The 24,498-nt window shown below is 36.2% G+C and overlaps 1 protein-coding gene across 1 annotated transcript in view; it reads right to left on the reverse strand.

Moving 5' to 3' along the window:
- Positions 1-1,257: 1,257 nt before the first annotated feature.
- PIEZO2 (piezo type mechanosensitive ion channel component 2) overlaps positions 1,258-24,498 on the reverse strand; it is a 409,694-nt gene continuing 386,453 nt past the window's right edge. The window contains exons 48-55 of the mRNA XM_063451573.1: positions 20,406-20,553; positions 19,254-19,442; positions 18,195-18,287; positions 11,626-11,798; positions 9,740-9,859; positions 9,150-9,229; positions 8,838-9,015; positions 1,258-3,063 (exon numbers count right to left, since the gene is read on the reverse strand). Coding sequence (XP_063307643.1) covers positions 2,811-3,063; positions 8,838-9,015; positions 9,150-9,229; positions 9,740-9,859; positions 11,626-11,798; positions 18,195-18,287; positions 19,254-19,442; positions 20,406-20,553 — 1,234 coding nt within the window. The 3' untranslated portion in view covers positions 1,258-2,810. The remainder of the gene's footprint in view (positions 3,064-8,837; positions 9,016-9,149; positions 9,230-9,739; positions 9,860-11,625; positions 11,799-18,194; positions 18,288-19,253; positions 19,443-20,405; positions 20,554-24,498) is intronic.

Below are 24,498 nucleotides of genomic sequence, written 5' to 3' on the forward strand. Positions count from 1 at the left end.
CAGCAGTCTATGAGCTACCTATCAGTCATAGCCTATAGTGTCAATTCTGGGGACTTGTTATTTTTGATGTGCTATGCTATCACCAGGTAAGCTATCACAGTTACAGCTGACACAGGCACATGTCAAGCTCTTTACTGATGCAGAAGCATGAAAGCTGGGTTCCACTTAGAAAGATGTTCCTTTGAAAGTGAGAGGAGAAGACATAAGTAGGCATGTTTTCATTTTTTTGTGATTGATTCCTACAGAAGATTGGACACTCCTGCTCAAATTACTGCTCAAATCACTGCCCAGTTCACACACAATTAATAACATAAGCTGTAACTCAGACAATTAAACAATGGGGTGTATGTTTTAATTAAAAACCAAACTGAAAATCGTAGGCCAAATCTGTCAAACTTGAAAAAAATATGTATTTACATTTTTCAGGATGCTCCTATTTTGGGTTTAAAATTTCATATTTGATGTTCAACTCTCAATATTTCAAGAGTTAGTGAGAAAACTGCACAATGCCTGCAATTAAAATGTTTCTTAAAAAAAAGAAAATAAATAATGTTAAATCTAATATATACATGCTAAAAATGTATTTTATTAGCGTCTCTGATTTCTGTATAATGTATGACAAAATAAACAGATTGTAAAAAAAAATTTATTTTAAAATGTTCTCTTTGTAAGAAAAAAAGCAGCCATTGGAAAAGTCCTATGTCATGTAGATATTACTCTACTAACTTCATCCATTGTCAGTTAAAGGTTCCAAGCAGTTATCTGACCAGAGCATCCACTGTCTAATCATGCAAATAGGATTTCAAGAAAGGAAAACGTATTTTTTTTTCTTGCATTATTAAGCAGAGAAAGATACTTGCTTTAAGAAAGCAGCACAGAGTTGTTTTACTTTTCTTTTTTTTTTTTTTTTTTGCTTTTTTGTTACAATATAATAACCATATTGGTTACATTTTAGTGGTTAAGACATCTTCAATAGAATTCTTATTTAGCAAAACAACTGAAAAAAAGCATAGAATGTTTATTGAAATGCCCATTTTCATTAAGAAATATCCCATACTAGCATGTGGTTTAACTGTAAAATATTTTTTTTTTTGTATTTTACACTGGTTAAATCAAACAGTGCTTTATATAGAGTTTTCATGAGGACATTTACAGTACATTGATAAATTGTAGAGAACCCCTATATGATTCTATAACACGTTTGTCTTCTTAGTAAGTCACCAATTTTAAAAAGGTCCCTACTATAAGACACTGCATTGTTTTACTCTGCATTACGCATATTTTTTTTTAGATGATCTGTCACTTTTGTATTATTCAATACATGTCATTGCTATAGTCTAGTCACAGCCTATAGCCTTTGTCTGCAACATTATCCATGATGCTCAGCCTGCCTTAATGTAGTTCATAACCATTTAATTTACAAGGTTAGCCATCAACAGTATTGTCTATCTACAGATACCTACAAGACAACATGGGCAGCATGGCATTTTCACAGCACTTGCTTGTCTTGTCTTATAAAATCATCTTCCTTATTAAGTAGCCCTTCATTAAAACAGCAGGTGTGTTCACGTAGCATTTCTTTTCCATTTTACGGTGAAAAGTAATGAAATAACAAATATCGTTATATTTAATATAAGCAAGAAAAGGCATCAGAAAAAAAAGATACTTTGGAAAAAGGACTGTCTGCTTCTTCGTTACCTCTGCATTGTATAATCTTTGCATATACGCTATGCCTCTTTGTAGCCCATTCGTCTTACTACTCCTTCCTTATTTCTTACTATTTTATTTCTTTAACATTACAATGTTTAAAAATGAATAGCTTGAGTGTTCTTTTATTACTGTAATAAATTAAGAAAGACCATATTTTCTTCAAAAGTGCTGATAAACTACAGTGTACAGTGATCAATAACTTAGAACCTAAAAAGCTGTCTTAGATGTAGTAAAAAGTTTTATGAATATGTCATGTAAACATTTAATTTTTTAACATTTTAAAAATTGGAAGCAAAATGTCAAATTTCTAGAAAGACAGAAAGGAGACCTATGAAGACATGCATTTTAGCCAGTTCTTACGGGGTCATTTATCCAATTTAGAGACATAGTAATGGTAAATGGCCTTAAGCACTACCTATGTGATATTTTTATTCTATTCTTCATGGTGAATTTTCCTGAGAAAAAGTCCATTATGATTGATGGGATTTTTTTTTCTTTTTTGGACTGTACAAATAAAAATAAGGCAGTTAACAAGATTGTCATTTTTGGTGTACTTTTTAACATTTGTATGGCCAGTAGTAGGGTCTAATGCATAAATAATCTGCTTTTTTTTTTTTATCTATGACAAGAAGTTTACAATCAGTTGAACCCATTTGCTGCACCAATTCTAAACACGAGGATGCCATATCATTTCAAGGTTTGAGGACACAATTAAGCAGCATATTGCACATTTGAAGAGATGTTAGTTCAGGAGAAGAACTCATACAGTCTCGTCTTTAATTCAATTCCGTTGAGTTTATGTGTATTGTTTTCCCATAGGCCATGCGGTACTGACAAGACAATAAGTCTTTCAAAAAAAGTTACAGTGACCTTGGTGGATTCAGATCCAAATAAAATAATAAAATAAAAATAAAATACAGTCTTGCAGCACCCTCCTTCAATTCCAGAGGAATGGTGAGATGCATATAATGTGATCGTATGGAGCGAAAACACTGCTACTTCATTGAAAAAGTCCAAACTCTTTTAAGAGTCATGATAATATTGTGCTTTTATAAGAATTCAGTAGGAGTCGACTGAATTATTTATTTAGTTTGTGGAAATCATTTATTTTTTTCTCTTGTCCATTTGATCATAGTTTCTGGTGACCGGTATAGGAATATTAATTTGGCATACAGGTCTTCTTCCAGTTCCAGTTCGCCAGTTTCTCTTACTAGAAAAATATCTGTGCATAATTTCAGGATTCGGTCTACATTTGGTAGTTCTTCAAACATGATGGAGTGAGATATTCCACTGAAAAACTCACGCACAAACTTTCCTATTACCAGTACCACAGACGCATAGAGTCCCATTATTCTGTAACAAAAAATAAACATGTTATTAGACTCGAACATTAAAAATGAAATGAGTACATAACATTGGCATTGTTCCAGGAAACAAAATTGGGACCCTGAAATAAGGACTGTCTTGTGGAAATTGGGACTGTTGGGACGCCTGTGAATAGGCTAAGAAGCCAGGTCTATTCCCAAAAAAAAATCTTTTTAAAAATGTACAATGGTGCTTTCTCTGTCAGTAAATGGATAGAAACAGAGCAAAGCACGTCAGTTTATAATAGTATACTATATATAACAGCATTGTTTTTATGTCATTTTGAAATTATTTTTTTTGTTATATTTATGTCTATACAGTCATGGGAAAAAATAAAAAATACCCTCTTAGAACTCAATGGTTTTACATTTCAGGACATAATAACAATTACCTGTTCCTTAGCAAGTCTTAAAATCAGGTAAATACAACATCAGACGAACAGCAACTGCACATGACATGTCCATGCCATGACTTATTTAACAAACAAAAAAGCTTAGTGGAAGCCAAAAAAAAAAAAAAAAATACAGCTAAAGATCATTGGCTCTTATTAAATCAAGGCCTTGGTATCTTCAAGTTTAATGTGGTTCATTCTGGTTGCCCTGACGTTTTTTTTTAATTTATTTTTTTACCTATTTATTTTTTTCTCTCATTGGCTTAGTATTAAGCCCAGTCATCCCAACGATCAGTAATATGCCTGCTATATTATTACTAACTGTTTCTCCTTTGGTAGGATACTGACCTATACATTACAAATTAGGTCTCATATGTGTCCAGAAAGAGCAAGTGGATTCTGCAATTATAGGTCAGCAACTAGCTTTTTGAGACTGAAGAGATGAATTGGACTACAGGATGGACCAGTTTACTAAACCTTTACCAAGCAGAAGGTGCAACTGATACAGTTGCTCCTAATTCCTCTGAGCTAGGTACTAGTAGAATCCCCTTATTCTGACTCACTACACCTACTTGTTATGGAGGTAGTTAAATTAAGTGCCATCAATTCCAGAACCAGGTAGCTATCCTTTGAGCTTTGACCGCTGTCCTTTCCTACTGAAAAACCCCAAATAGTCTACTTTACAAACTTGGCATGGACAAATCACTAATGGGAGAATGGCAAACATTTAATTGTTTTTTGACCCCATGTTTTAAATTTTCAAATAAGTAGTTTGGGGATTTGTTTGTCCGTACAAAACAGTTATTAAGTTCTGAATTTGGGACCAGTAGATACCCATCTTCAAACAGTGCCAAATATGTATCTAAGAGACCCAATCTCTGTACTGCATTGCCAACATATTGGTAATGCAATTGGGTATATGTGTGCCAGTTGTTGAAGCGTCAAACACCATCTCTTAAGTACTTTTCTATACGATTCAATATGGTATATGCCAAGGATAGGCAACCATCGGCAATCCAGATCTTGTGGACTACATCTCTGTTGATGCTTTGTCAGCATTATGGCTGTAATACCGTGTTTCCCCGAAAATAAGACCTACCCCGAAAATAAGCCCTAGCTGAATTTTCGGGGTGGGCTGCAATATAAGCCCTACCCCGAAAATAAGACCTAGGCATTTTACCTTTGCGGCCCGGCGGGACTTCCTTCTTCTATGGGGAGGAGGGGGAGGAGCGTTGCGGGCCGCGGCATCGCGCAGCGTGATGACGACGTGCACAGCGTGATGATGACGTGCGCAGCGCCGTCAGTCTGCCTTCACGGATCTTCAGCGGAAGGATCCATTCCGGGCGGTGAGGCACCCAGTGGTTGGACTCTTTGAACTGTGAGTAGATACCGGTATTTTATGTCTGGGACTTAATTAATTAAAGGGGGGTGAATTAATTAAAGGGGGGGTGAATTAATTAAAGGGGGGGTGGATTAATTAAAGGGGGGGGTGGATTAATTAAAGGGGTGGTGGATTAATTAAAGGGGTGGTGGATTAATTAGAGGGGGTGGATTTATTAAAGGGGGGTGGATTAATTAGAGGGGTGGATTAATTAGAGGGGGGTGGATTAATTAGAGGGGGTGGATTAATTAAAGGAGGGGTGGATTAATTAGAGGGGGTGGATTTATTAAAGGGGGTGGATTAATTAGAGGGGGTGGATTTATTAAAGGAGGGTGGATTAATTAGAGGGGGGTGGATTAATTAAAGGGGGGGTGGATTAATTAAAGGGGGGGTTCAATGTACATACCGGTACCGTAAATAAATAAGCCCTACCCTGAAAATAAGCCCTAGTGTGTTTTTTGTGACTAAAATTAATATAAGACCCGGTCTTATTTTCGGAGAAACACGGTAGCATTATGGGAGATGTAGTCCACAATACCAAAGGTTACCCTTTATCTGAGAGACTGCGTTGGTCTATTGAGCAGGAGTAAACTGCACATTCAGTTCCTTCTCACGTTGAGACATATATTTGTGTTTGATGGTATAGCAAGGTCCCCCAATAGTGCATAACAAAATGACAGAGACCTCTGAGAACATTTGTTCCCAATACATGCACGTTCAAATTTATTAAGATTTTTGCTATAAAATTTGTTAACTCTTTTGTTCAGAAGAATAGCCTTAATTCGCATAAAAGTACAACTTTCTCTACAAGGAACGTTCTATAAGACCTTCATGTTTGAAAACAGTCTAAATCAACCTGATACCTTGAGCTGTGAGATCCTTGTTACCCAATGTTTGAGGGTTAGGTCAGATGTATAATACTGTAAGCACTTCAACGGTGCAACTGACAATCTTGGGGCATGGCCTTAGAATTTAGGAGCCATGTCATCGATTTATTAATGGAAACTAAAGTTGTGGTCATGAGTGTAATACCTGGGGGCCACAAGTGCTTTGCAGCCACAGCAATGAAAGAAATGAATGGGGACATATGTGTGAATTTTCCAATTCAAGCCAAAGTGGACTTTGTGAAATGAAAAAATCAAATATAAATCGTCTTTTAGTGTTGAGCGGAGCATTTGGAGCAAATCCAAAAGTGTCTTTTGCAACAAAGGTGCACGTTTAATGAAGTCAATTGAATTTCATCCTCTGAGCCTGCATCAAAGGAGTGAGAAGGAGATTGTGCTTGTCCGTCGCCATCTTGAGTAGATCATAGGCGATCTTTCTTACTGTTTTTAACAAGTAATGGCTTCTAGAAGCCTATGTGGGACCATCGTGAGACCAGAGAGGTAATGTTTGTCCGTTGATATCCTATTTAACCTGGCAGGTGCTTAATTTTAGTCACAATAGACTTCGAACACATGGAGCTACTCAGCCATGCAAAGTCTTCCCCCCCACAAAAATATAATTCTTAGTTAAAATCATCCATCTTTATATCAATCAAGCCTTGTACAGAGTTCTCAGTCCAACAGGTTGCTCTACTTCCACAGCCATATCAAATCTACACATTAAAATATGTCTAGGATATCAGCTATAGAATGTATAATGCATCTGAAATTAAGTTTAACATGAACATCCTGGTAGCTCCATTCATGAATAGTCTGACAGAGTAATGAATTTGGAAAAAAAGCCTAGGATTTACCTAGCAACCTAGATGAATTGATCACATACCTAACACATATAGATACTGGTATGGAAGAGTGTCAGGTAGTCAAAGATAAGTTCAAGAAACACTTAGTTAGATCGGTACTCAAGTTCTTCAAGTTTAATTCCTGCCATGGAACATATGCAGCTATGCCTCACCTAAATATCTAAGTAAGGGATGTCAGTCCTTATTTAGAGTCATACAAATGTTTAAATATAGGAAGCGTATAAGCGACGCTACCCTAGCAGGTTATAACATATAAGCGAATTGTCTAACTTCCACAGGTACATATGTACTAGCTAACTGTTGTCACTAGCGTTGTATTACACTACCTGTACTATCTATGTTGATTCTCACATAATTCACACATGAACCAAGCCTGTTTGTATAATATATTTACATTTCGACTGTTGCTTTAACGTTACATTAATTAAGCCTGATAAAACAAAAAAAATTGTGCCAGTTAATCGTATACCCCGCATGTTAAGCGTGGGAAATCCCTGAGGATTGCTTTTGGGGCACCTCAAGCTTACCTGTCTTATTTTCGTGCACTACAAAAATAAAGAATTTAAATATAGGAAGCGCACCTGGTACCACTGGCTCAACTGGTTGTCTTCCACTACCAGCACCGGAAACCCATAAGCAGTGGTGAAGAACAGGGGGCTACATGGACCAGCCGGTAGCTGAAGTGGGTCCCTCAACAACACCACAATAGCATCATGGATTCATGGACACTACACTGAGAGTCTCGTCAGATAGGAAGGACATAGCCCAACCAGAGGCCGAGGAGTGTGGCGGCTGACCTGGTGGTGGGGGGGGCGGAATGGGATCTGAGGTCTGGCCTCCCCGCTTCTCCTCTTCTCCCCTCGCCTAACATCTTCTCCGTCTTCACCTATACCTTACATACCTGTTTTTCCCACCTCTGTAATTACCCTCTTTTCTGACCTTGTACTCCCCCTCTGCCCCTTTTCTTCTCCCTTCCCCCCCCTCTTTCTTAGAGGACCTATGTGTCCTTCCTTCTACCTTATACATCACCTACATATCTCGAATGTGCCGCACACTCTCTAAGGCGCCCACATACACAATCTCTCTCCCGAGTGAGAGTGGACCACCAAACACCATTACACCTAAACTCGCACCTGGGACTGCAAAGCACCTGGAAATGCAAAGGGTATAACTAAATCACCTAAGGGTCTCCAATAGCAACATAATTGTCCAGCCGGATACTTGCTGTACCTTTCAATGACTAAAACACAGGCTTAGGGACATAGTGACCAGCAAGTTCTCATTACGCAACCTTACGCTGCCCCATGGGTGCAACGCACTACTGGTATAAATGCCGGCCTTAAGCTGCACAATACCACATCCACCCTGTATGCCCCTTGGGTATCCAGACCTCCCTTTCACATACTAAACCGACTATTTTACCATTGTCTTGTATGTTTGGCAACAAAAAGCCTAGCGTTACTCTGTTAGATGATGCTGTTATACAACAGTGTAGTACTCTCCATATGGTTGTATCTCTTCAATGATTATGTAATCTTTCTTGTCATGTATTACCCTTTGGTTATATTGCTTTCTGATAACTATGCATTCTCAGTTAGATTGCATTTTTTCATTGTATGTACTTATCAACTTAATAAACTTTGAATAAAATAAAAAAATTTATGTAAGAACACAGGGAGAAAGTGGCCATTGTTTGAGCAAATTTAATGCGCAATATCTCCGAAACCAAAGCTGTACTAACGTTCATTTTTGTGATGTAGATGAGCAAAAAAAAATAAAATTATTTTTTATTTATCTTTTTCAAATATTGGGTGCCAATTTCACACAGCTCACATTGCTGGCTAAAGCAGCCCTCTGTTCCAATAATGTTGCAATTATTTTTTTTTTATCTTTAGGAGGACATACAAAATGGGACAGATAGTGACAGAGATGCTTAAAAAAACAACAATAAAAGACAGCCTATGCAATTTTGCAGCAAAAATAAATAAATCAGGAAGCGCAGGAAGGTAGAAATAACTGTATAAAACAATTCCCTTGTGAAGCTGACTTCAAACTCTTAGAGCTAAGTGCTGTCCTCTAGGAGTATACCCCAGACTTTTTTTAAAAAAATATACTTGCTTACTGTAATTTTGTTGTAAAAAAACGCATACTATTAGCTAATACAACTGAAAATCTAACTGAAGAAGAACATGGGCATAACACTCTATAAAGTGAAAACAAATAATAAATAAAATTTAGCATACCCATAGCCAGCCAGAAATCCAAGACTTGGAGGGCTAACTTTGTCACTGAATACGAATAGTTGTATCCCATTTTTATTACTGAACTTCTTTTCTGTTTGATTAACAACCCAGTACTCTTGAGTGCCCTCTTTGGAATTTTCTCTTTTTAGTGAGACAGTAAGGTTTACAAAATGTTGACCTGTGAAAAAAACAAAACAATAAACGAGCAATAATACTAAAAGGTTACATTCTAATTTGCCAATCCTTTATGGAGAGGTGAAATAACAGTATTGGTACCATGCGAATAATCTATTTTCTAAAAACTTTACATACCTTTTAGAAGCTGTAAAATGGGTTTTGCTGTAGAGTCACTTGGTGCTTTGATGTACCATGGATAGATTTCTTTTAGTTGTCTAGAATTACAATAAAATAATTAAAAACAACAAAACAGGTCATTAAATAATCAAAGACCCAGTTTCATGATGCCTTCTGTAAAATATGCTCACTCACAGTGTACAGTGGAAAATATTGAGTGGATGCTTTCAAGGTCACCAGTAGCAGTCGGTAAAATAATCTTTAACAATAAATTGTCAGGCTGAGCCAGTGAATGTTCCATTTCTGATTACTCGAGTAAAAAATAATGCAGGAGTGTGCAGCAGACATAGGTATAAATACAATTACATTCACTGCGTCTTCAAAACACTTGTGCCAACACCTGTCTCTGATACCCTAAGCTGGGGTTCAAAAATTACACTTATCCAGAGTGATGGAAACGTTTTTATAAAAATATTTTTTTTGTAAAAATATAGAATAGTTTGAGGATAAACACTATACATTTATCACACTTTTAAAGCATGGGCATATGTTTACTAAAGAGAAGATGGATGTTTTTGCACAATGATGCAAGTTACTAATGCACTTACACTGGAGTTGATGAATTTGTTGTTTTCATCATGTTGGCAAGTTGTAGTCGAGTATCATTTGGCAATGTGACTGTGTGTTTTTCAGCAGTTATTTCAGCTTTAGCTCCGAGACTCATATTTCTAAGAGATGCATGAAAAGAAATCAAATGGAAATGTTTGTTATATGACCAAATCAATATATATAGCACATTCAATCAATATCAACAAAAGATTACAAGTTCAAGTGCCAGCAAATCACATTGAAAATCCCTATAAATTTAACATTGAATAGTAGATTTCTGAAAGGACACACACCTTGTAAAATAAAACGCTGGGTGCAAAAATTATAAATTGAGATTTACTTTTCTCGGTTATTTAATGCTTTTCTTCTGTCTTTCTGTCTGGAGCACTATATTGACCTTATAATCATCTCTGTGTATGTAACTGTGCGTGACCTCATCAGCTATCACACAGTTTACATGACACTTTAAAAGTGGGTACAGGCCATGTTGAAGCTGAAGTTTAGACACATTCTCTTTTATGCACTAATAGTCTGTCAATCACCTGGAGCTGGATGGACTTCTCTGCTTATCACCAACTTACTCCTTGCAGTCCAACAATCACTGCCACTTTCTAACTCTCCATGAGGTTATTGTAACTGGACATACCACCATGGAAACACAAAATAAAGCCCTCAAAATTGGTTTTGCAAACCACTCACATTAGGTAATATGGCAGTGGATTAGACTATTTGGGTTGAATTTGAAATTGTGTCCACACTAAGTCTAAGAGGCCATGCAACCTTTGTACGTGTACAAAAAATACAAACAAAAAAACCCAGAACATTTATCTCAGCAGCAATATTGTGCTGAATGTATTCCGATTTTTAGACAATGTCTAACCTTAATCAATATTTGGTGGCATATTTTAAGATATGCAATTACATTTAAAATGGTTTGGCATATATTCCCTCCACGGTACATTCCACATTTGCATAAGAGAAGAAAAGGATTTCCTGGTGTCTAAACAACAGCTTGATTAATCAATGTACGCACTTTCTTGCACAAAATATTCCACCCAACCATTACTTTACAGTGTTCCTCTTTAACTTTACCACATACCTTAAAGATTTGATAAATAACATTACTTTATGTACATTTTGTGTTGCTTAATATGCTACCATATGTAGATACCAATGAAACACAAAATGTATTAAAGTAATTCCCCCTTATCTTCACTTTCATTTATTTTTTATCCTTTCCAAAACAGATGTCCACTTTCTGGAGAAACAAACAGACCAAATCATTCACCACACAGTAATGGTAGGGTGTATATTGGGCTGCACTGTGTAAGTCAGGAAAAGGAGAGGACATTCTCTAAACGCACTGTAGTGTTTATCACATATGCTGCAATAATAGGTTGCAATGCTTGGTGTAGTATGCATGTTTATCTTTAACATGGCAACTGTATTAACTCTACTTAGTACATATGGGCATTATGGCAAGAAAATGGACACTTTGCAAGCTCTGTTTTCTATCCCCATAATACTTCAGTAAATAATATATTAAAATGGACATTTATATTATTTTCATGTTTTAGTTATCCAGAAACAGCACACAGATCAGTCTGTGAACTAGCTACATATCACACATTTAATGATAAGGGGTCAAGAGTAAAAAGGTTAAAGCAAACCCTCCAAAATGTGTAATGCTATATTTCAGCAGCTAGAATTAACATTTCCATAGATAATGTCTTATTCTTTATGGAATACAATGAACATTAATGTGAATGTGTCTTTCCCAGTGCAAATAATAGCAGTCGAAATTGTGTTTGTCTCTGTCTCTCTCTCTCTTTCTATATATATATATATTAATCCCATCATATTTATGCATATAGACTGCCCTTACCTCTGAATGGCCCAAGAGATAACCAATGTGAAATCAAAGGCCAAATTCTCTAATCCTTGTATCATCATATTCCTGCTTGGGGGGCTGATAGTCCACAAAGAATTTGAATTTCCTTCCAGTTGCGCCAAGGTGAGATCTTCTTTTCCATATGCTTCCAGAAATTGTAGGGCAGGCTGGAAACAAAAGGCAATGAATAAAATAAACATCACTGCACAGTTTGTTGATAACTAGACATGATCATAAACAAAATAGCTGTGCAATAATAACCAGTAATATTATCCTAAAGGTTAAGAGGCTATTGTGTGGACTCTAGTTATCAGAATTGATTTAAGAATGACGGTCACTTCCTATGATTTTTTTTAATATAATCTTTATATATCCCAATATTTAACACATATACATTTGTGAGATGTGAAAATTAACATAAAATGTAGAAACACACAATGTTATAATCTGCAAGTGGGTGTCTACATCTTAACTTCCTGTCCATCATTGTTATAATGTCTGTCCTTTGCACACGACAGTCAGCATCTAGGGAAAAGGAGAAATAAAACAATGTTTCTATTTTTCCTCCTTATTTGCCATTTTATTCTGGCTTTTCCTTGTTTAAACTGGATTACAATGTCATCTGCTAAATGCTAAATATAAATTTCAAAGAAAACGGAGCATCTCATGACAAAAGGTAAATATTGCTTTCAAAGTTTTAGCCAGTAGTGGAAATTCAAGAAAAGTGTAAGATTCCCCTTAAGTGAGGACTCTTATTGTATCATTGTATGTATCAATAAACTTTATTTATGCTCCATTGTCAACTTTTATGTAAATAGTTGTAATTATATTGGTTTAATAATATAAGGTCTTTCATGCCCTCCTTATTCCAGCGCTAAGTAAACCTATGTCAAAGGCATAAGAGACATTCCTTGATTGCTGACAATCATATTGGAAGAGCTTACGAGCACATACTATTTATTCTCTAATTCATATGTTTCAAAGAAAATGATGGCAATTATGAGCCACATCGTCCCTAAAATGTGATGGCTAAAAGCATTAACATCTAGCGAGAAATTGTTTCTTAGGGGATCCCACTGCAATGCAATATTTAAAAAAAAAATTGAATCTTTGCTCTAAATAGCACCAGTCATACACATTGACTAGTTGGACAGTGAAAATTATTAAATACGTCCTTATACTGATCTAGATACTTTGCTTTACTAGTGATTCTGCTGATCCATAAAAAGTACAAAATACATTTGCTGATTACATTTCCAATTTGTCTTGAAAAAAAAATCTTCTCTTGAAATTCATTTTCATTTCTTAATGATTTAACTATGCATTTATATCTAAAATAATGTTCAGAAAACCTGTGCACAAACATTTTTCATTATATATGAAGTCATCGAAATTCAGAATTACATAACTTTACGGTACTGTGGACACAGAAGAAACCACTGTACTGATGGTAAGCTAGGTATTCAATATATGTTTATAAATAAAGATTACATTTCCATGCATGTGCTCTCAATAAGACTAACAGTTCACATAATATTGTACTACAGTGCACTAAAGGAAAATTCTAGTGTTAAACCTGAAAATCATATATTGTAAGATTTTAGTTTTACTTTCTAAAAAATGTTAGCAAGATTCAATTTAGTGCATGAAATTTAACTGTACAGGTAAAATAAAAAAAAAAGAAAACAGCCATTATATTAAAAAACAAAAAAAGATGACTGTCGAAATTAGAATCATATAGATATAGGAAAGAAGGACAAACTGTACTTCATTAATTATATACACTGACTACTCCTTAATGTACTGTCCAAACTGCCAAGTATATTAAATGATTTTACTTTTCCAACATTCCTTTTTAATATCAAGTCCATCATTATACATGAATCAGTCTCTTCTATATTTACCAACTGCATTAGACTTAAAAAGTTTGTTCACTCACAATAGCTTTGCAACCAAGAGACATCTTTGAGATTGCGCACATTTTATGAAGTGATTTCACCTTGTTTGTTGGGTTATTTTTCCATTTGCTGGCTTCTAGGTTAGGTGATTCTCAACAACTTCCCAGGATAATGATTACAGAATTCCCCATGTTCTAGCAGCACATGGAAATATAAAGGGTGGTATCCCTTCTGTCGTTTGAACTGATCCATGGATTGTGATCTTTTATTAGTATTATATTTATTCACATCCAATCATTTTTCTTGATCATGATCCAACCTACACTTGTCATAAATCCATTCCACAATTAGTAAGGGGTTTTCCAGAAAGTCTTTAACAGTGCTGGAAATTAGGAAACTGGATTTCACTTGAAGAAAATGCTTCAATCCACATGGAAAGTAGAGAAAAATATGGCATACCTCTATTTCTTAAAAACAAAATGCGGCTAGAACAGAGGGAGCACTGTCTCAAAACATGTTTTGTGCCTTTTGACACATCAGAGACATTTAACCCAACACATCCAAATTTATAAATTTATAAATAGCATGGCATTCAAATATAATATAAATATGATGAATAATTAATTAGTGCAGACCGTGACATACATATGTGAATGCAAAGTCCTTTTTGGCTACTGGCTAGGGCATCTAATGGTAGCCTGTTTTGCAAGTTAGCATCTTATCATCTCCATCAGACTATGTTTTTCCTTTATGTTGATCCATTTTGTCCAGGAACATATTGTACAGTACTTTGATGTTCAACATCTTATTCACTGATTCTTGACTCTTGTATTCACCAAAAATTCCCATGGCTGATTATTCCAGGTTTTTTTATTGGTATTGTTGGTGGTGACATCTATAACTTTTTAAAGATTTTCCAGCACCTCATTTATGAATTATTTCAAACATTGGCGGTACAAGGGCTCAGTAACTTTAAATGGTGCACAATCATAGGATGCCACCATTGCCACAAATCAGTTTGAGAAATGTCTGACCTAAAGAAATGTCTTAACCTATCTCAGTCAACTGTAAGTGCTACTATTGCAAAGTGGAAACATCTAAGAGAAACCACAGCCCAGCATTAATCCTTACTGTACGTTCTGACTGAGGTCTAACCTTTAGGACATTTTGAGGGCACTATATAACTGGAAGACTGCATAGCAACAGTGCTGCGACAAAATTGTCGTCAATATCTCCCTCAATAACAAGTAGTTTTTTTTTAGATCTGTGGGTTTCCTGCTCTTTTTCCATCCTCATGTTATACAGTCTTCTGTTCATAGTTAAAGGAACACTATAGGGTCAGGAACACAAACATGTATTCCTGATGCTATAGTGTTAAAACCACCATTTAGGTGGCATTCCTCCCCCCCCCCCCCCCCGTATCCCACTTAGAAGGCAAAAAAAACCTTACCTTATTTCCAGTGTTGCGCGGGTCTGCTGGTGAGGCCCCGACAATTGCATTGTCAAAATTATATATATTTTTCTATTCTATTTTTGGATAACATCTTCAGATATATTTTTTCATTTATATTTTTTCATTTATCTTTACTCAACGACTGATGATGATTTTTATCATTATTATTATCTCTCTTTTCTCCTCACTTTATTTTTAACTGTGCCCTCTCCATTAACTGGATAGAAATGAGGGAAGTCTAAAAGTTATTATAATTAACTGCACAATGTATATATGGAATATACCACCTATCTCTTGTTCTATAAAGTATTTTATTTTTCTCTGCAGGAATACAACCTATGTACTATAATGTTTTCTCCAAAATGTTTTTTCTGCATTTGATAATTTATATTAGACACTGGTATTTTATATACTTTTATGTTTAAGAAGGACATGATTTTATTTATCCTCTGTACTTTACGTGTTAAAAACTATAAAACGATCAGCAGTTTATTATTAGTTGATCAGATGGAAATGTATTTAAAGATGTCCTGTTCAGCCGATACACTATCTTGAAAAAGCCCGGCTAAGCGGGCGAAACGCGTTGAAGTGCTATTGGGTGCAGAGGTCTGATGTTTACAGCCGGCTCAGAATCGACCACACGCTGATGCTCGCATCCTGCAGGCTAGAACCCACCGTATCAGCGCTGAGATCGGGCGGGAATTTTGAATACTGCTGAGAGCAGCGGACGGTAAACGGCTACACAGCCTCTGACTATACAAAGTGATTTTTGTGATATCTTGGAAACAAGTATCACTACTTGCTAACGTTAGGGTTCCATTTGGGGGGAAGGGTATCTTTTTACTTATTAAATACGGTTTTACACTATGCAAGCTCTCTTTTGTATCCTTTGAAGGTATTATCCACGAAAAAAGCTACAGTGTATCTCCTACTACAATACAAGATTAACCCCCTCAAGACTCTCTTATAAGACTGTATGGACTGTATGGACTCTTAAGCAAGTTTTTCTTTTAATTAATTTTTGTGCACAAGTCTAACTTACTGTGGGATTTAAGTGTTCTTATATGCATATCACTAATTCACAGAGATCTGATTTTTTGCACATTTTCTATAGGTTGCCTCATTGTAAGGCTACCGTATATAGCGCTGACATTTTTTATTCAAAACTAATATAATGACTAGGGGTCATGTGACCAAGCTCATGTATTTCTTTCTTACCCTTCGATATGGTAATTAGGTAATTCAATACCTTTACAAGTCAGGAAAGAGATAACCTCTTCCCCCTATCTCCATTCCTCTCTGTTTCTTCTTGGCTGTGCTACTGAGCAGACATGTGAGCAGACATGGGCTAATTTTTATCATGGTGATCTGGTGACTTTATAAGCTTTAGTTGTTATTGTTAGTTAGTTAGTTAGTTAGTTAGATTGTGGTTGTTGTTATTGCTTTAGTTAGTTAGATTGTGTGTCATTATTTGTATCTTGTTGTTGTTTTGTCTCTGAAGAATTATTTGTTAAAGTGGATAGACCAGAGTTTATATGTGTACGCGTATATCATTTATATAGTTTGGGAAAACACCACAGTGGCCACTGGAAATGTCCATTGGGGGCAATGTAAACACTGTCTTTTTTCTAAAAAAAGGCAGTGTTTGCATGAAAATGCATGCATGGACTGAATATACTTACCAGAACAACTACATTAAGCTATAGTTGGTCTGGTGACTATAGTGTCCCTTTAAATGCAGTGAGATCCACATGCATTTTGTTTTATGTTGATTTCTGATTTGGAATAGTTAATCATTGTCTACTAACAGGCTTTTGCTTATCGGTTCTTTCTGTCCCTCTCTGCTCTTACCATGCCTATCTTTCTATAGCACATTCACAAGCCCCCACTGAAGAAAAGCATTTCTAGCTTAAATGTCACCAGTTGATATTTCCATTATTTAGCAGTGCCAGGACAAATTCTCATATATTATGGGGCTCGAATTATTGGGCATATGTAATGGGGCTGGCGGCCATCCTGCAGATTGGGAATCGGATGAGGCTGTTTGCCTGGCAACTTCCACATGCAGTATAGAATATTGGTTTAAATTGTGTTTTAATTTATCATTTCTTTTCATTATTAATTCAGGGTGTACTTCTGCACCTCACTCTGTCTACTCTCAAGAATATTATCTCAGTCAACAAATATGAGTCCTATTAGTCTAAGCCTAATTTGTAAAGCTAACTAAACAATTTGCTATCTGCTCAATTTATATTAATTTCTTTTTAAGTCACACACTAACACTTAAAATATGCACTGTAATTGTCATATATTGGCCTAAGTGTTTGATTGTTTATTTTACCAAATATAATAAAATTAACTGTTATCAAATCTGCAGACAGAAAGGCTTAGTCCAGATTTGGCCAGAGATTATAAGACAAACTGTTTGGTTTAGTTAAGATTAAACAATAAAGTCAGTTTTCACAGCCTTCTTTGCTCAAACTTACCAAGAGTGGCCTAATAGTGGAGGGCACTGTATATAGGGTAGGATCATTGTAAAGGATTCATCATGTAATAGTTAGACTCCCTTATTATATAAGACTGGACAACAGAGTAATAAAAAAGTAACTGAACCAACTCAAAGTTTGGAAAACAACAGAATAAATGTGGCCATTGTAAGACATTGCCTTAAAAAGAGGCAGTATTGAAAAAATTGCAATTTAAAGGATTACTCCAAGCACTATGACTACTTCAGTGATTTGAAATAGTCATGGTGTCTGCAGTCTGTATGTGCAGCGTTTTGCTAAGAGCTGCAAATACAAATTTTAACCCCTTTGTAGAACTCCATCTTTGGCAGCGTAATGGAGCAATTTTAGCTAGATAGTCAGAACGGCAGGTAGATAGACAGAAGATAGATATGTGTGTGAGCACGTTTTTGTTAATTTATTGAATAAGTGGGCAATTTGATATCCAAGTTTGTAGACTGTGTTTGGCCAAGGAAAATACCGTATTCAATGTTTAGCTGCCTTAGATATTGGTACAAACATTTTTCTTGAAATATTGACAGTTAACACCATTCATGCAGCACATGTTAGAAATGCACGATAATGTCTTTTATTTCACTATTGTTCCTAATATTAAACTTCATAGATTTCAAATAAAATATTGTTTAAACATATGATTTAAGGAATGCAGATAGGATAATAAATATACAGGAAGTAATGTTCACTCACCGTATTTCCTTCAAATACTTTGTGAAGATGGGAAAATTCACTGTTGTTAAGTTCTCGGAGCTGGTGTTGTTGAGCACTCATGGTAAAAATAGGCTGCATGAGAAAAACATACTATAAATTCCTGTACATTTTCCAGCACTACATATTCACACGGAAAATAATGTATCATTAACACTAATAGTGGTCTGAGAGCAGATAAGATTTTTTAGTATGAATGTCTGGGACAATATAAACCAACGTCTGCAGGCATAGTGTTATAGGAATTTGACAAAATAAACTGGTTGGCATGGAATGATCTAAGTGTGACATTTGCAACTTTAGATGTGTTTTAGCAAGTATTTTTCTGTCGCCTGGCTTAACCCCTTAAGGACACAACTTCTGGAATAAAAGGGAATCATGACAGAATATTTCTGTCATGTGTCCTTAAGTGGTTAAGGAGAATAGCTTGTGGGTACCTTGCAGGGTTTTGTTGTTTAGTGTATTGTGTTGAGTTTAAATCAATGTTCTTCTCATAGTCCGTGGATTACAATAGTGTTCTATAAAATATATGTATGTATTCTGCATTCATCTACAATGCTTAATCATTAACTCCTTTGGGACCAATGTTAGGACAACAACTTGTTAAAGTGGCAAAACTGCTATGTGAGTTGTCCAGAGAAAGTGAAAATTAGCTGTGTGGCCAGGTCAGTATAAACAAAGTGATTTAAATCCTAAATGGCATCAAATTGAGCTGTGAGACTGCAGGGACATAATCTATATACCAAAACGGCTTCATTAAGCTAAAGTAGTTTTGATGACTATAGTGTCCCTTTAAATATACATCCATCTTTTACAAGTATATATCTATCTATTCAAATGATACAATGTAAATTAGAATATTCAATGTTCTGGCTTTCCAAGGCAAACACTGAAACTCATACATCATATATTCATATACATATTTATCATGTAATGTTCAGTAAAAATTACGGGCTTTAATGAAATGTAAATAAACAAAACTTTCACTAATCAGATTTGCATATCAGATTATACTCATTTGCACAAGTACAGTAATCTTACCTGATAACCTCCAAGAGTGATTTTAATGGAAACATCCAAAGGCTTGTTAGTGACACCGGCAACCGATTTAATTAGTGACATGAAGAGCAAGGGGAACCAGACGATGCAAATTAAAAGAACCACAATCATGCCTCCCATTCCATATTTCACCACTTTCTTTTTCTTCTGACCTCGAGGCTGGGGATATCTCTGTGAAGGGAAGGGAACAGTGATAATTCATGGACTATGGGACCACACAAGAGCAATGTGTTAAGTTGTTTCCTAAACAGATTTTTAATGGAATTGGATATATGTTTGATGGGCTTGCTTAAAGTACATCACACTATTTATTATAAACCACATATTTTTCCTTATGGGCCAAACACCCATAAGATGAGATCTGTCCTTCCCTCTTTGGATCGATATATATATATAGATTACCAACTCTTGTTCCAAAATGAAGTATGATGACAATATCACAATGTATGTACCTATAGCACACCACTGGGAAGATAAGTGAAAAACTCTCGTAAAGTTGAAACATGCTCCTATGTGATAAGTGAAAGAACTTTCATAAAGATGAAACTTGCTCCTACTGCTGTGTCTATTTTTTTAAGTTAGCCCATTTGATATATGATTTGTTTTCCAAATTTCATGTTGTATTACACATTTGCCCAATTTCCAAAAATACATACCCTAAATTGTACACAAGATGGTACACAAATAAATTGTACTAAATGGTACACATATATAATAGAAACAAAAACATCTATTTATCACAGGATTCTCTAATATATCTATTTAAAAAAAAAACACTATTCGAACTCTAGCATCTTTGTGTATGCATTAAATTCAGTATAGCTTTTACAGCTGGCATGCTCTCTCAGATTTAATACTGGGATCTCATAGAACCAAAACATATGTATTTTTAAATGTATTTGTTTATTTAAAAGTCGGCTGTTACAGCTTTAAACAGCTAAAAATTGCTATAATTATCTCACACATCACTTACTCCTAGAAAAAAATGCTATTGCAATTTTGCATATGGTGAGTAAAACTTCAACATAAATAAGTGAATTTTTAGAGGTTCGGTTAAATCAAGCCCATTGTCACTATGTTGTGTCTTTACTGCTATAAGGCTGCACCCCTTATATTTATATATCTTATTCTTACCTTTTCTGACTCCCGCCAACATTTCAGTATAAATATATGAGCATAGATGTCCTCGACGCAGATCCAGCTGGAAAGGCTGAGGGTGGTGTCAGTCCAGACCCAGTCCATGACAGCTCGCAGCTCAGTTAAAAATGGAACCAGGCGAAATCTGAAGAAACAAGTCATCTATCACTAAAAACAGTGTCAACTTTAGTAACTGAGTTTAAATGCCTTGCATACAATTGAGCAAACATGTGTAATGCTAAAACTATTTGAACTATTTGATCTTGTTATGCTCTTTTTAGGGTGCTAACAGTGTTATAAAACACAAAATGAATTTAGTTTTTTTATATTTCTCATTATGTTGTTATTAAAAAGCATGAATTTGAAATCAGCTGAGTTGTTGTTGATTCAATCAACAACTTCTTATTTCATATTCCAAATGCACTGAATTATCTGTCTCATTGTGTTATTACAGCTGCACTGACTATGTTTTAGTTTCTGTACAACAATAGCTAATGAAACTGATCGAGCCTGAAACTGATGGAGCCGACACGGACTCGCAACAGGGGGACGCCAAGACGTTCAAACGCCTGGAGGAGTTAGCAAGGACCGGAATGCAGTAGAAACACGAGAGAGAGCTAAAGAGAGCTGATATGCACACGCTCCCACTGCTACTGTACCTCAGGTGGGTGCTGAAAAATTGCAGCTTCAAATCTCTACAAAATCGCCCATAAGGAAGTTCTTACGTGAGGTAGGAACGCATGTGAGAGAAGTGGGAGAGGACAGCACTGTACAGGATAGGGGGGTAAAGGGGTCCCCCAACAATAGTCCCCTGAAGAGCCCACAAGATAAGCAAGGAAATCCAGAGTGTTTACAAGGAATCTAGTGTGTGTAAGAGGTGTAGTGTGTATAAGGCATAATGTGTGTGTGTGTGAGGGGTGCAGTGTGTGAAGGATGCACTACTGTGTTTGTGTGTGGTGCAGTGTGTGTGTGTAATGGATGCAGTGTGTATGAAGGATGCACTGTGTTTGTGTGTGGTGCAGAGTGTGTGTGAGAGAGAGAGGGGTGTAGTGTGTTTCCATAGGGGATCTCTCGTGTGTGTGTAGAGGATCCAGAGTGTGCGTAGGGGATCCCGAGTGTTTACAAGGGATGTAGTGTTTGTACGTGGTGTAGTGTGTATGAGGCATGTTGTGTGTGTGTGTGAGGAGTGCACTGTGTGTGTGAGGAGTGCACTGTGTGTGTGAGGAGTGCAGTGTGTGTGAGGGGTGTACAGTGTGTGAGGGGTGCACGGTGTGTGAGGGGTGCACGGTGTGTGAGGGGTGCACAGTGTGTTAGGGGTGCATTGGGAGCATTACATGGTTGGACCATGCCCCGTTTATTTAAATTTAAGTCTCCCAGGTGGCACTTGAATGAGTCACTATTAGAATATCAAAGAGTTCAGGATGAATTGAAAACCACCATAGCATCTTATTTTGATGATAATAAATCAACTGATATTCAGGATTTGTGGGTCTGGGAAGCTCATAAGTGTGCGATTAGAGGGATTCTAATCAAATGGGGAGCACGTATAAAAAAGGAGCACCTGGTTAACCCCAAAATAGAAATTAAAGAGTTGGCCCATAAGTTTAACCCATCTGCTGAGATTTATCAATGCTTAATAGCATACAGAACGGAGCTGCAAAGTTTGCTTAATTTACAGGCACAGCGTGCAATTCAGCTTACACGTAAATCTTTTTTCTCATACGGCAATAAGTGTGAAATATATTTAGCAAGCACCCTGAAAAATAGGCTCCATTCTTCCTTTATAGCGAAAATAAAAGATGAAATGGAAAACCAACATTTGACAACATAATCAATAATGCAGGCATTTTTTTTATATTATCAGGAACTGTATAATCTGCTTAGACCACCGGAAACTAAAAACTCTATACGAAAATATAATGGCACAAATATAATAGAGAAAATCTCCCCTTTAATCATTAGAATCTCTGGACACTCCTATTACCAGTAGATAGTTTGAAAAGGCAATTAAATCCTTCCCAATAGGAAAGAGTCCTGGCCATGATGGCTTTACGATGTGTTATTATAAATTCTTACAGTCTTACTTAGTAGAATATTTTTAAAGGTCTTTAATGCAATAGCCCCTGGGATAACAATACCTCCACCAATGATACAAACATCAATTACATTTATTCCGAAACAAGAGAAAGACCCTCTCCTATGTGGGAGTTTTTGATCAATTTCTCTGATAAATATGGATCTAAAACTTTATGCAAAAATACTGGCACTGCGTCTCAAACCCCTTTTGCCTGGACTGGTACACCCTGATCAGGCAGGCTTTGTGTTAGGAAGAGAACCACGTGACAATACTACCAAAATATTAAGTGTTATACATGGTGCAAAATCTTCTAAGAAATCCTTGGCGCTTTGGCCATAGACACAGAGAAAGTCTTTGAAAGAATGGACTAGTCCTATCTATTTACTGTATTGGAGGTACAGGGGTTTGGGTGCAGATTTAGACAGTGGGTCAACGCTCTTTATATTGGCCCTGCCGGTAGTGTAAAGGTAAATGGACAGTTCTCAAATTTTATTTCTATCGGAAATGGAACAAGCCAGGGATGCCCCCTATCCTCCTTTCTTTTTGTTTTAGCCAGGAACCTTTTCTACAGGCCATCAGGAAAAATCAATTTATTAGAGGATATTTATTTCAAGAAGGAGAACTGAAGGTGTATGCCTTTGCAGATGATATTTTGCTTTTGTTAACAGACCCTATCCAATCTGTAATGCAAGTAAAAATTGAAATAGAAAAGTTTAGTTAAATATCAAATTTTAAGGTAAATACCAGTAAATGTGAGATACTAGGAATTAATATAAAATATGTTTTAAGGTTAAGGAGCATATATGAGTTCCAGTGGCTATCTGGAGGGCTCAAATACCTGGGGGTCTATCTCCCACCCTCGATTGCTGTTCTTATAAAGGCTAATTACATACCACTCTTGACAGAAATCAAAGATGATTTTCATAGATGGGATTTACCACAGTTCTCCATATCAATATTATAAAAATGATGGTTCCCCCGAAGATATTATAATTATTCCAGAAGTTACCTATTTCTCTGCCACAGTTAATACATACAAAGTTTAGGATAATATTTGTATCATTTCTTTGGGGTAATAAACACCCTTGCTTGGCCTATCAAATCTTAAAGAGCCATAGAGATAAAGGCGTGCTTTCTCTACCCAATTTATATTATTACTATGCTTCAGCATTAAGGACTAGATTAAAAGAATGGACTAATATGGACATGAGACATCCGTGGTATACTTTAAAGCAGAGTTTTACAAATGTGCCCTCATATATTCTCCCTTGGTTAAATTGTCCCATCCATAGACTTAATCCCACATCCAGGGCTGGACTGGGGATACAAAGCTGCCCTGGAAAAAAATTTATGCCAGCTCCATAAGTCATTGTGCCATGTAGTGTGTGTGCGCGCGTCTGCGTGTATATATATATATATATATATATATATATTCTATGTTTATAAATTAGTAATTGCAGCAGGATAGTGGAGCGCAAGGGAATGTTGGTGTGTGAATGCAGATAAGAAGGGGTTGAGTTGCCAGCTAGGTGTGAAACGTTATGAGCCACCTCAAATGCTTGTGCACAGTATTTATTTTTTAATGTTATTTTATTTATTCAAGTATATACACAACTTCAGCTTGTGTGTGTGCAGGGGCATATTTGTATTGATAGTTGTGTGTGTGTGTGTGTGTGTGTGTATGTGTGTAAAAGCAGGGCCATATTTGTATGTAGTTTGTGTGGACACAGGTACATATATATGTAGCAGGTCAATGTGTTTGAATGTAGGGCCATTCAACATTCATGTTCCTCCTCTCCCCCATAGATAGTACTACATTTTCCTTCTAGACCTTGATTTTTCTCTTCACCCCATTCTCCCCCCATAGATAGTATACATTCTCTCCCCAGTCCACCTCCCCATAAATATAACCCAATTCCCATTCCCCCCATATATAGTACCCCAATCCCCCTCATCATAGATAGTACCCAAATCCCTCTCCCCAAAGATTGTACCCCAATTCCACACCTAATA

Source organism: Pelobates fuscus, chromosome 4, assembly GCF_036172605.1.
Source record: "Pelobates fuscus isolate aPelFus1 chromosome 4, aPelFus1.pri, whole genome shotgun sequence".
NCBI lineage: Eukaryota > Metazoa > Chordata > Amphibia > Anura > Pelobatidae > Pelobates > Pelobates fuscus.